Below are 14,034 nucleotides of genomic sequence, written 5' to 3'. Positions count from 1 at the left end.
TTTTTCTTTTTTTTTTTTGCTATGGTTAACTTTTTGTAACAAACATACATGAATGCAAAAAATAACTTTTTTTTTTTTTAACTTACTATGCTTAACTTTCTGTAACAAATATACTACTATACAAGTCTGTAAAATGTGTATGTGTGTATAAAAAGATGCATAAAATGCAGCAAAAATGTGCCGACTGGGGAGGATGTCAACCATATTCTATATATTCAACTGTTTATAATATTTGAATTATGCGCATTTTCAAAAATGAGGTGTACATTGTTGACCATATCTGAGCATAATTGAAGGTCTGAATGTATATAGGATCCAACATGCTTGCATGCATTGGCCATGGTCACCTAATGGCAGCTCTCCATGCTGCTCAATCTCTGACAGCCTCCCGTTTTGGTCCCTTATACCAAAGGTCACATCGTATGACCTTGTCCCAATTCTTTATTGGTCTGCCTCTTGCAACCCTGTCTCCAAGGTTCACACTTATCATTTTCAACAATCATCTGTCATTCTTCATCCTCTCCACGGGCCCAATCCATCTCAATCTACCTCTCTTAATCACAAAACCAATACACTCCAGTCCCATCCCTCCCCTTATCCATTAAATCTGTAAAACTAGCCTCCCCTGGTCTTGTATTAAAGGATGCACTACAAATCCATCTAATCACTGTTTTATTTCTATACATATGAGCTTACGAGTATCCTCTTCCTTTACTGCCCAGGTCTCACTGCTACACAGCATTACAGCATAGTCACTGCAAAACTGGGTCTGACTTAGTCCATCATCATAGTGATTTACCACTGGGTGAAAAAACAATACAGTGAGGCCTGACTGTAATAAAAAATAAGTAAATAAATAAAATACTGTGTGCATCTGGTTGTGGTACGGCACAACAATATATCGTGTGTCCAATTTTTGTTCACTGCAATACAGATTTTTCACCATCAAGCATTACTTGCCAGAATGTTCATGTAAGGATTGTGACATACTGTGTATTATAAGTGAGGCTTTCTCTTATTTTAACTACAGACATTGATGTATATATGACAGTCCGTGTAGGAAGAGTAAGGTTAATGTGGGATATGGTCCTAAGAGGGAACCTTAGGGATATGAATTTACCAGGAATGCTGTGGTAAACAGTGCAGCTTAAAGGTTGGGTATAAGTTGTAATAACATCAAGCCAGAAGCTCCCTCATCTTTGTTCGGCTCAAATCCATCTTGTCACTGTGGTCATCATAATTGCATGATGGTCAAATATCTTCTAAACCAGCAGTGGTGAGGAGGGGTTCAAGCCCCACACAGAGAAGGTGCTGTAACAGCTCAATGCTATTACAACATGTTGTTTATACATACAGCGGATATAAGATCGACATGCCCAAATTGTGCAAACATTTGCATAACACTTCTCAAACAATAAATATGTTTGATACTATATGCACAACCATCTTTAATGATATCGTATCAAAAATATTAAGCCAAAAGAACTACCACTAATTTGTGGGGAGAGAGAGAGAGAGAGAGAGAGAGAGAGACTAAATGGTGTGGTGAATGAGCTACTGAAATTAAGAGAGAGAGAGAGAGACTAAATGGTGTGGTGAATGAGCTACTGAAATTACAACACTATTTTACTCACATAGAACAATACAGTAAAACCTTGATATAACAGACTTTAATAAACTGGAATTCACTTTTATTGGAATCTAGGAGCTACTGGACTAAATTCTTATATATCGGAAAAAGTCCGATAAAGCCAGAAGCAGTCCGGACTGGCTGACCACTTCAGCCATGTTCACCACAATACGGTAAATAAAAGACCTGTTTACCAGTTAGTGGTAGGTGGTGGCGACCATCAACCACTCACTTGATGTAGTGCTGCCTACTTCTTCGTTAGCCTTTATCATTCTTTTTCTATGCCTCCCCTCCTCTCTTCCTAATTCTCCCATCTTTCCCGTCACTTCTTAATGCTTTTCTATCCTTTACTGGTGGCTTTACATTGAGTGACAAACCAAATGATTTCCTGGCTTGGTTTCCTGTGAGCCAGGAAACCATTTACGATGCTGGGTGGTAACCATATAACCAAACCATACGTGCTCCCTACGTGTCAGCAAGTGGGTTGGTGAAGGGTTAGTGCCCCTCCCTGTAAAACAAATAACTCAAAGTCAAATGGCCACCCCTTATGGGATCATGGCATCTGGCAATAGATAGACAGATAGTTTACCAGTGTACAGTGCCGTATTATTATACATATTTTACCATTTGATTATTGTAGTGAATGTATAATGCAGTACTGTACTGCAATGGTAGTGAAAACAGTTTAAAAGCCATTGGTGTGATCTGGACTAATGTCTGATATACAGTATATCGGAAAAAGTCCAGGTTAGCAGGGGGAAGTCAGGATGTCACTTTTATGAGAATTTTACTTTTATTGGAATGGCTTGGGCCCCAATTAGTCTGTTACAGTGAGGTTTTACTGTATTTTGCTACTTAATTAAAAAGGTAATGCTGAATACCTGCCAAAATATGAAGTGTTCCTTCACAATTGTCTTAACGGCAGCATTAGACCAAACATCACGGTTTAAAACCTGGCAGGGAAATTCACTGGAATCTTGAATATTGACCATAAGCCAGCGTTTCCTTGCCACTCCAGCATCCCGTGCCTGTAGGAAATATTACAATGCTGGGTTATGTTGTTTCAAATTAAACAATAGTCAGTCCTTCTTATAATTTTTTTTTTTTTTTTTTTTTTCAAGCCAAAAGTAACTATGAAAAATATTATCTATTAAAGTTCCTTTGTATTACCTATTAAAGCTCCTTTGCTTCCCATAGAGCCAATTTACTAATTTTTCCAAATACAGGCCTGTATCAACGCAGTGCCAGTAATATGAAACCACTTGTGATACTGTGGAACAACCTTGCATATAATGAGGACTTAACACTAGGATGGTAACAGGCATTTCCATATTGCCTTATAAGGGGTAGGTGCCTGAGGTTAGACTATTAGTTAAATTTAAGGGTGGTGATCTGCCTACAGCCTGGTGGCATTATATATACAGTGCTCGTCAGAAGTATCGAGCGCCCCACGTCCCTCCTAAGAAACAAACCTTTCAACATTGAAAAAACATATATATAATGCATTTTATTTACCTTCAGAGCTTCGTAGGGTAGCCTTTACGCTTCTTCACGGACCTGAGACGTCTTGGAAGTGAAAGGACGAGGCTCCTGAGGTGCTGGAGGGGTATTTTGTCCCAGGAGTCACGAATGGCGGCTTCCAGCTTAGGCAGAGAGCTCACGTCCTTCCCTTGGAGACTCTTCTTTACGAGGTACCAGAGGTTTTCAATCGGGTTGAGGTCTGGGCTATTTCCTGGCCAGTCTTTCATGAATGATACCTCGCACTCACGAAGCCAATTGGTGACCAATTTGGCCTTGTGAGCAGGTGCATCGTCCTGCTGAAACACTCGTGCACCTGTTCGCTAGAAGGAGTCTGGTAAATGATCACACAGAAGCTCCAGGTAAACATCCTGATTCACTCTTAGGTTCTTGGGAAGTACAACAAGCTTCCCCAAACCCTTCCCTGAGAAACAAGCCCATACCATGAGTGAATCAGGATGTTTAACTGTGCTTTCTACATACCGTGGGTCAAGTGGGTCACTACCTTTGCATCGGTACACACGTGCTCCTCTGTTACAGGTGACACTAAACGTTGCCTCATTAGACCACAACACTGACAACCATTGCTCCTCAACCCAATTAAGGTATTTGTTAGCAAAGGCAAGCCTACGAAGTCGCTGGCTGCTGGAGAGAAGAGGCTTTTTCACAGGCCTGTGACTTGTGTAACCAAGTTCATGAACACTGTTCTCACAGACACCTCACCAAACACTTCCGGGTTGCTCTCCTTTATTTTCCTTGCACTCACACGAGGATTAAACTCCATTGCACGTTTTAAAACATTAACAGACCTTGGGGAAGTTTTCCTAGGCCTACCAGACCGCGGTTTCTTTGTGGGAACTTCATCACTGTTTTCCAACCGAAACCCCGCGCACCACCGACGCACTGTCGATCGAGCCACACCAACCAATTCACTAATTTCCTTTGTCTGGTGGCCTGCCTCCTTTAGAGCAATGATCTGGGATATGATTTCACTCGATAGTTCACGGGTAGGTGCCATAACAAAGTGGCGAAAGCCAAAACACTGCAGGACACTAGGTAAAAAATGGCGCAAAAAGAAAGGGAGACGCGGCAGAGTTCCTCTCTCTCAGGCAGCCCGTGGGCAACTGAGGCGGGAACCAACCAGCACGTTGGAAGGCCTCAGGCTACCGTGACGTCATGCTAGCACCGCAAACTTGTGGCAAAATTTTTACCCCCAAAAATGGGTGATTCTTTTATGGCCATAAGTACTGTGCGCCCGGCGCCAGGCGCTAGATAATTTTGATGAGCACTGTAGGATTAAAAGAACCCCAGTTGCTTCTTCAAGATCTGAACTTGCACACTGCACATTACCCTTATTTTAACTGACACCATATCACTACCAGACCACCAGGCAATACATGCAACAATTTGGGGAGTGATATGATAATACCCTATACAGTGTTAACATTTGCAATCATAAAGATGTCATTGAATGGCAGTTTTCAACTTCTCAAGAAACCATTTACTAAGCTGGGTGAACACAATATATTCAACAATTGGATGCCTGGTGGTCTACTTGATTGAAGCATGTACCCTGGACTTGACACAGAGTGATGCACCCATATGGGAAAATCAGGAATACTGTATTAAACTTTCTCAACAATTCAAATCATGTGTGGTAATGAAATCAAAAAGAAAAACAAAAAACAAATACTAGTTGTAGAAAGTCATTCCCATGGTCATACCTGGGAAGGAATAATACAATGATCCCTTGATCACCACACATAACTGGTATCACACCTAATGCGTGGTAACAAAACTGCACGATAACAAAAGCGGAGAACCTATGGGATTTATTTTAACTGGTACTGGGAGGAGGCTTTAGCATGGGCCGAACAGGGTGGTACTCCCAGGGGGAATGGGAATACTGGTGATAGGGAGAGCTGGAGCTCCTGTTTTACTAGCTACTTAACCATCCCCCCTTGCTGACCTTTTCTGTGTGACACTAACATGGAGAGTAGACCAGCATAATCTCCCAAACATTTCCTCTAACTGTCTTATGTACTATACCCCATGCGCTTCATGCATCACATAACGTACCCCACCACATTACAGGTGTTGACGCCAGCAAGGGCATGCATCCAGAAAACTCTGCTCCCGTTACCTAGTGGTGAACTTTTGGGGGGAGGCGTGATGGGGATTCTACTGGCATAGATCACGGGTCCAGGACGAGCTGGGGCTCGAACCTGTGCTAGACAGTACAGGGCACTGTATTTCCCAGGCTTCCGCCCAATAGAGAGGGGCCCGAACCTGGGGGTAGCGCCCTAGGAGATTGCCGTATCAGTGATTGCATAATGGCGGGGCAGTTACAGTGCCAAGATGTGCTTGGAGTGCTGTCCTGGCAGGGTGCCCCGAGGCCACTACCACAGCCACTGGTAAGGTCGGTGGGCTAGGGGTCCCAGATCCATTGCCTGGGCCTGGGACTGTGCAGTGGATAGGGCCAGTGGTATGTCTCTCCTCCTTTATTATTAGTGACTATAACCAAGTACAAGAAAAAGCTTCAAAGCACGCCTGAGGACATTAAATTGCCCAGGGGGATGAGAGTAGGTTTATGGAAAGCAGGAAGTTTAAGGGGTAGAGCGGGGGAAGTCGCTGAGGCATTCAGTAGGAGGTGGGTGGATATATCACGTTTGCAAGAAGTCTGGTACAGGGGTGGATCAGCCAGAAAGATTGTTGGGAAGGATTAATAATATAAGTTGTTTTGGCAGGGGAGGACAGATGTATATGGGGGTAAGGGTGTGTTGGTTGCAGAGAAATGGATGGAATATGTTATGAATGTTATGAGAGTAAGTGATAGGATAGTAGTAGTGAAGATTTTGGTCGGTGGAATGATGTTTGCAATATTGGCATATGCTCCACAGGCAGGCTTGGATGAGGTAGAGAGGGATAGATTTTGGGATGACTTAATACGTGTAGTGGGTGGTATGGGGGATGATGAGATACTGGTTTTAGGAGAGGACTTAAATGGTCATGTAGATGAAGCAGCTCAAGGATATGAAACAGTACATGGGGGACGTGTATATGGTACAAGAAATGCGGAAGGGGAAAGGATACTCAACTTTTGGGAGGAAATGAACATGACTGTGTGCAACACACATTTAAGGAAAAGAGAGTAAGTTGATTACATATGAGTCTGGGGGAAATAGCAGTCAGACAGATTCCTTTCTGGTCAGGAGGGCTGATAGGAGGTTAGTGACTAGTGAGGGATATTAAAGCTATAGGAAGTGAGGAGTGTATGCAGCAACACAAGTTATTGTTATGTGATGTGGTGCTTAAAGAACAAGTGATGAAAAAGAGGACTTACGTACCTAGGATAAAAAAATGGAAGCTAATAAACCAAGCAGTAAGGGATGCTTTATAAAATGAGATCAGGAATGTGGTGGCTGAACGGGGAACCATTGACAGAGGCATTAATGAACAGTACAGAGCCCTCAAGAACAACCTCTTGAAAGTTACTGATGCAGTATGCAGTTGGACAAGAGGTCAAGACACAAAGTAACTTAGTGGTGGGATGAGGGTATAGAAGCTGCAGTTAAAGGGAAAAGAAGGCTTTTTCAGGAACAGAAGAAGGGTGGTGACAATGAAAAATACCTGGCTGTCAAGTGTAGAGCTAGAAGAAAGCTTTGCAGGGCAAAGTCTGAGTCACAGAGACTATTACTTGATAACCTAAATCATGTGGAAAGGAAGAAAATGCTATTTAAGGTGGCAAATCAAGTGAAGAGGGATAATCAGGATATTATAGGTTAGCAGTGTGTGAAGAATGATGAAGGATGGGTAGTGGTGAGCAGTGGGGATATTAAAGATGCATGGAGAGAGCATTACAGCTGGTTCTTGAATGAGGAATTTGACTGAGACAGGGAAGGTTCGGAACCAGCATATCCAGCGTTTGGCCCTTGGCCTTTGATTGACACTGCTACTGTGAGTGAGGCAATAGTCAGGATGCAAGTAGGGAAGGCAGCAGGTGTGTTTGGGCTGACTGTTGAAATGTTAAAAGCCCAGATAATTGGCTGTAAATGTGTACAAGGGGAAAGGTGATGTCTGGAAGGAGGAAATTATAGAGGTATAAAGCTTTTAGATCACTTAATGAAAGTAATGGAGAGAGTTCTAGACAGTATGATTCGAGAAAGAGTGAATATTGATGAGATGCAGTTTAGGTTTATCCTAGACAAAGGGACAACTGATGCCATAGTCATTGTTTGATAGCTTCAGGAAAAATATATAGAAAAGAAAAGGGAACTGTACTTTGTTTTTGCTGATTTGGAGAAGGCCTTTGACAAAGTCCCTAGAGAGGTGAAGTGGGTAATTAGAAAACTTGGGATGGAGGAGTGGCTGGTTAGGGCGGTTATGGCCATGTATGTGGGTGCTCGCATCCAGGTAAGAGTGAATGGAGATTTGAGCAATGAGTTTTCCGTGAATGCTGGTATGCATCAGGGGTCAGTTTTGAGTCCCCTGTTGTTTTATCATGGTACCTGAGGCCCTCTCATGTGATTTCAGAAATGGACTCCCGTTGGGAGATGTTGTATACTGATGATTTGGTGTTGATTGCAGAGAATGAAAGGGAGGTGGAGGAAAGATTCAGGAAGTGGAGTGATGGTATGGGGCACAAGGGCTTAACAGTATATGCAGATAAAACAAAAGTGATGATATCCAGGGTTGGTGGCAGTACTGTCAAAGAAGAGGGAGAGTGGCCACGTGCAATTTGCCATAAGGGCGTGGGAAGTAATATCATCTTATGCAGTGTTTGTGATAAGTGGGTGCATAAGAGATGAAGTGGTATTAGAGGTAGACTGCGAAATAATGCTGATTTTATGTGTGCGGCACGTCAGGGAGAGCAAGTGGAAAGACATGAAAGGACTGAACTTGATGATGAGTCTCCTGAGTGTGTGGAAGAGTTTTGTTATTTGGGAGACATGTTATGTGCTGGAAGTGGGGCTGAAGCTAGCTCTGTGGCTAGAGTGAGAAGTGGCTGGAAGAAGTTCAGGGAGCTGTTTGCCTCTCTTGACACTGAAAAGGCTCTCCCTGCGTGCTAAGGGATCTTTCTATGCACCATGTGTTGGGAATGTAATACTATATGGTAGTGAGACCTAGGCAGTAAAGGAAGAGGATATTTGCAGACTCAAATGTACAGAAATGACAATGATTAGGTGAATGTGAAGTGTGTCCCTGCACGCAAGGCCCGGGGGGGGGGGGGATTACGATGTGACGAGTTGAGAAGTAGGATGGGACTAGAGAGTATTGGTGCTTTGATGAGGAGAGGTAGACTGAGGTGGTTTGGACATGTGGAGAGGATGGAGGATGATAACTGGGTGCAGAAAGTGAGAAGCATTAATACTGGGGGTGGGGTCAAGAGGGGTAGACCGAAAAAGACGTAGGACGAGGTCATTTAGTGTGACTTCAGGGTTAAGGGACTGAATAGGGAGGATGCCACAGATCAAGTAGCATGGAAAGCCACCATTAGGTGACCAAGGCCGGCAGATGCAAGCATGCTGGAGCCTTCAAAAATGAAAACGAAAACAAAAACTGGACACCCAACTTGTAAACAACAATTTTTCCTGTTACAACAATTTATACTCCCTAAATACATACATACCAGTACTGTTATGGTAAGTATCAGAAACACACATAGGCGTGGTTAGGTTAAGCGAAAATGATAAGAAAGCACAAAAAGGTAGAAACACATACCACTGAGAGACTTGAGGTAAAAGGTTTTGAGACTATGGAGTAGAGAGTGGGTGGTCTCCACCACCTGGAGATTAACTCCTTGAGTTGGGCCGCAACTTTGAATCCCTCAAAGCCATCAGAACTCATAGATACTGCACCATCATTGTCAGCAGAAAGCAGCTCAGGTGCACAATGACCTCATTTTCTAGCCAAAAAATGCATGCTGAGAACAGAAGTGCAGATGTTCATCTTACATTGCTAATGGAAACTGCTATAACTCAGGGATCACTGTACTAAACTGCAAGATCTGAAGAATAATAGCAGGAATATATTAGTGCCCAGTCCAAAGTGGCTGAAACTTGCCAGGGGCACCACACCATCTCATTATTATGTGTAAGGGAGATGCAATGATGTGTAAGAGGATTTTATTACAGCACCAGCTTCTTCCAGTATATTCATTTACAGCATTATTTTCCTGTTTATCTATTGCTTAACTGCAGTGATTCCCTGGCTGTAGGGTACTTGGTTATGGTGGTTTTCATCATCACTGCAAATGAAAAAATGCACTTCTGCCATTACAACACATTTTTCATCTAAAAAAATAATTATCACATACCTGAGCTGGGCTGGGCTTGAGACTCAAAAACACTGGTCCAGTGGATCAGCCCATGATATCATCACACAAGTGAGCTGTTTTCACTGGCCAGGACCTCTTAGCCATGAATACTCACTTTTCATTGGCCGACACCAACACAGCTGGGGAACAAGATGAGTTTCACAGAGCACTGCCTACACCCCAAAGTCATGAACAACAATATTTGGGGTTAAAAACATGTTAACCCACCACATTCCAGCAGATTTTCCACCACTGACCTCCCCCAATCCTGGCAGATATTTGAGTTTTTTTTTCTGGCTAAAACCTCTGCTTTTTACGAGAAACACCGAAAATTCAGAAAGTGCTCAGTTGAGTCTAGAAATACCAAATACAGGTAACAGTACCCTCACCTTGGTACCGTGTTCTCTCAGGCCAGGCTCCAGAGAAGACGTTTTCTTGGGAGGGGTAACTATTCCGAACCACTCATTATATGTAAATATTTATATATTTGGTGCAAACTTATATGTAGTACAAGAGTATATTGGTTTTCACACATTATTATAGGCGATATAAGCATTGTTCATTCACCAAAAACATCAACACATGGCACCTTCCTTTACGACTTTACCGCCTCATCACTTCTGCTTGTTTCTTCCTCTGGCTTCTTTCTTCCTTTGTCCTCCACCTCAGGAATCACTATTGCCTTGAATTTCGTCATTGGAGAGACCGTGGTGCGACATGTCTTTACTGGCCAAGTCACTGCTAATAGGTGAGTTGCCGAGAAAATGGAATGCACGGGGGTAGGGGGGGTCAGGTGGGGCCAGGCATTATCCCCACCTGGCGTTGGGTAGAGGAAGGTCTCCCACTAACACCTACCAAAAATCACCCGTGAAACTTGAAAAATGTGCAAATGACGGACTTCGCAATTGCAAAACGTATGAATACGTTGTCGGGTGTCACCATGACAAAACATGGCAAGGTATCCATACGTCATCAGGATGCCTCGAGTTAATATTTTCAATTACACAAAATGTAGTGCTCCTTTTTGTGCTTAATAAACTTGTAACATATTAATGTCATTACAGATAAAATACTTAAATAATTTTAAAAGCACAGGAGTTGTATACTACCGGCGGTGGTCTCACCAGCTTTTGTTTACAAGCACACCTGCCACCCAGCATCATATGTCTTCTTTGCATTAGTTCAACCTGGGAAAGTACCTTACCGATTCACTTACCCTCCTTCCTGAGTGTTCTATATTATTCTAATCATTTTCAAGGTGGTAAATGATTGGTTACTGATGACACTGTTTTCCCAATTCTTTCTATCAATATTCATCCCGATTAACTCATATTTGCTTATTAAGCGTAATGGCGTTACCTAAAACCTACTCAAATCTACTGAAACCTCTTATTACAAGCCTAACCTTACAATTCATAAACTCGCTTTACCTAACTTAAATTGTTTAACCCAACAAAATAATATAACCCAACCCAACCAAAAATAACCTAATTTAACCACTCAACCAAACAAACATAACCAAACCTAATCCTACCTAAATTAACTAAGCCAAACCTAATCAAACCTAAACTTACCTTACCTAACCCAGTCTACACTAACTTGCCCATAATATATTCCTATCTAACCTAACCAATGGTAACTTTACCAAACATGCCAGTATTGCATAAAATAATATAGCTTATATTAGGAAAATAACCTTTCATCAAATCGTTCATCATCATCATCATCATCATCATCACCATTATCATCAACATCATCTAGGGCAGTTTTCACAGTCGTCCCTAACCTTTTGGGCCCGAACGTGTGTCGGGCCCGAACCAAAAGCATCTTTGGATTTCACAGTCGCTCTGAATGGCTTTAGGGAGTTTACTAACGTGGGGACATCTGCCCGTGTTGATGCGGTAGGGTTGGTAGTTCTGGGTGGCGAAAACACTTTCCATATGTAGAGAATATTTAGAAATTGGAATGTAACGAATGTGATGAATAACATGGCTGGAAAATCTACTTCACACAGTTCTTACTAATATATTCAGGAGTGATGATGTGCGTAAGAATGCAGCAAAAATAACGAAGAGGAAACGTCATCGGAATGAAGAGCTAACTAACGGCAACCTCACAACGCTTTACTTGAAATCGGAAGTAAGCTGAATCCATAAGTATTGTAAAAAAGGCTTAAGTAAAATAACCATGAAACAACATGTATAACGTCTAATGAGTGATGGTGTGGTTTATTAACGGATATACTATTAATACATGAGCATTTTCTTTTCTAAATGGGGTGTCAGCTACATCAACTTTTACATTGGGCATCAGATATTACAATTTTCATGAAAATATGCATTAGACAACGATTCTCGTATTTCTTTTGGGTCCGTTTGTTGAGGAGCCTCCACCTGTCTGAGAAAGGGTAGTATTCGGATACGTAGTAGAAAGTCTCATAAAAATACACAAACATATATTTTTTTTCAATATCAGGTGTGTTTTTTACCCCAGAAATATTATATTGGGTATATAATATTGAAATGATAATGAAAATATGAAACTTGTAATTATTCTTTTACTTTTTTACTTTCGGGACCGTCTGTTGGGGAGGATGTAGGTCCCCCATGAATGTTCCAGTAATTTGTTCGGGCCGTCCCGAATGCCGTCCCCAACAGAGGCCTCGGAAGGCTGGTTGGGGGCGATTGTGAAAACGAAAACGTGTGTTCGGAGGCGAGTAGGCTGTTGGGGACGACTGTGAAAACGGCCCCTAATCCTGCGCTGCCCCATTTAAGATGAGAGTGACCAGCCTCACTCATCCCTGAGTAGCATTACATGAACAATAAACACCAACCACCCCTTGGATAATACATTTGTACAGGCTTAATATGACTGGAGTGCCTTAATTACCCACTAAACCACCAGGCACCATAATTTGGTTATATTGTAATATAGTGAATGGTTTCTTTGTGTACAGGAAACCATTTGGCTTGTCACTCAGTGCAGAGCCACCCATGGGCACAAGGAAGAGGAGAGTCTATCTATCTATCTATTGCCCGACGCCCTAATTCCACAAAGGGTGGCCGCAGACAAAATGCCTCCAAGTTGCTGTCACCCACCACTTGACTACCCTCCCCCCAACTAACCCCCCCCCTCCCTCATATACCTCTCAACTCCATCCCTCCACCTCATCCTCGGTCTACCCCTCCACGCCTCGCTTCCATACGTCAGGGTAGGGATCACAATAATATCATGCAGTGACATCTTAACTTCCATACACACCTCCCTATTTCTCATCACTGCTTTCAGTGAACCAACAACCTTCCTTCCCTGCTGTACCCTTTCACGCACTTCATCCCCCAAAGTTCCATCCTTACTCATCACACTACCCAAGTACTTGAATGCACTCACATTCTCCATATCCTCACCATCTCACTGTACATTCTGTGACTTCATTCCTCTCAAACACCATAACTTTACTTTTGTTTACATTAACTTTCAGCTTCCTCCACCTACACACTGTCCCCAATTCATAAGGAAGGAAAAAAAGACAGAAGAGGGAGTGTTGAGTTACCCATAGGCATAAGGAAGAGGAAAGAATGAAGGTAAAAAAGACAGAAGAGGACGGAAGGAAAGAAGGATGGCATTGTTTTTTTAAAAGTGGAAATACATGAACATAACAAATCTTTCATTGTCCCCATATGTTCACCAGAAGGCAATCAGCTGACCTTTTTACAATTTACCGATGCACTTGGTGTGCTGCAGTCACTTGATGTTACATGTGTGTGCACATCAAATTTAAAAAAATGGTCAGTTTACTGTTTATTTATAATGCATATAAAACAGTACACTCAATCAGGTCTGCAGTTTGAAATTTTAATTATCTAATAATATAGTACGGCCATTGAGTAATCTGCTTCTGACTGTTGGCAACCTTTGTATCAGTCACCTTAATCAGTATGCCTATCCAAAACCATGACCTTCATGGTATGATGTGCAAGGTGATTTCTAAGTAAAATACTGGTGAAAAAGTTTGTATTATACAGTATGGTGGGAAATACGGTAGGTTGGGTTGTTAGGAAAATTCAGGTAAGGTCTTGATAAATCAGCACTGGTAAGGGTAATCCTGTGGCAAAAATAGCACACAAGACAGTGTTCTTCTGCCTTCGGCACAGTAGGGGATTGTACACATCATTTACCACCATGTGGCAATCATTTGAGGCATCCAGTGATGGAAGGGGGTATCGTACACAAATAAAAAAAAAACACACAAAACACATTCAAAGCTGGCAAAGTTTAAACAACCATAACACTTACTTTCAATGCTAGAGCATTTTTTTTTTTTTTTTTTTTTTAATTAAAGCTTGGAATGCCTACTAGATGCTCCTGAAGAGGTTTTAGTGATGTATGTTATAAAAATATATACTGTATTACTTTCACAATACTGAAAAACATCATGGTTGTTTTCACTTTGCAAGCAGTTTAAGGGCAATTTGTGGGACATAATGCAGATAATAATCACATTATACTGTACATAATAACATTACCCAACCATACAATCACTAGCTAGCCCCATCCACTGATCTATGCA

The 14,034-nt window shown here is 42.0% G+C and overlaps 1 protein-coding gene across 1 annotated transcript in view; it reads right to left on the bottom strand.

Annotated features, from left to right (window-relative positions):
• Positions 1 to 14,034, bottom strand: part of LOC145416994 (UBX domain-containing protein 7) — a 276,989-nt gene that overhangs the window by 147,558 nt on the left and 115,397 nt on the right. The window contains exon 5 of the mRNA XM_080285837.1: positions 2,512 to 2,658. Within this exon, the coding sequence (XP_080141963.1) occupies positions 2,512 to 2,658 (147 nt within the window). The remainder of the gene's footprint in view (positions 1 to 2,511; positions 2,659 to 14,034) is intronic.

This window comes from Coenobita brevimanus, chromosome 108 (assembly GCF_032717465.1).
Source record: "Coenobita brevimanus isolate Jiangsu-jjx chromosome 108, ASM3271746v2, whole genome shotgun sequence".
NCBI lineage: Eukaryota > Metazoa > Arthropoda > Malacostraca > Decapoda > Coenobitidae > Coenobita > Coenobita brevimanus.
The sequence above is the reverse complement of the archived record's forward strand: the minus strand, read 5'-3'. Positions and strand labels throughout refer to the sequence as shown.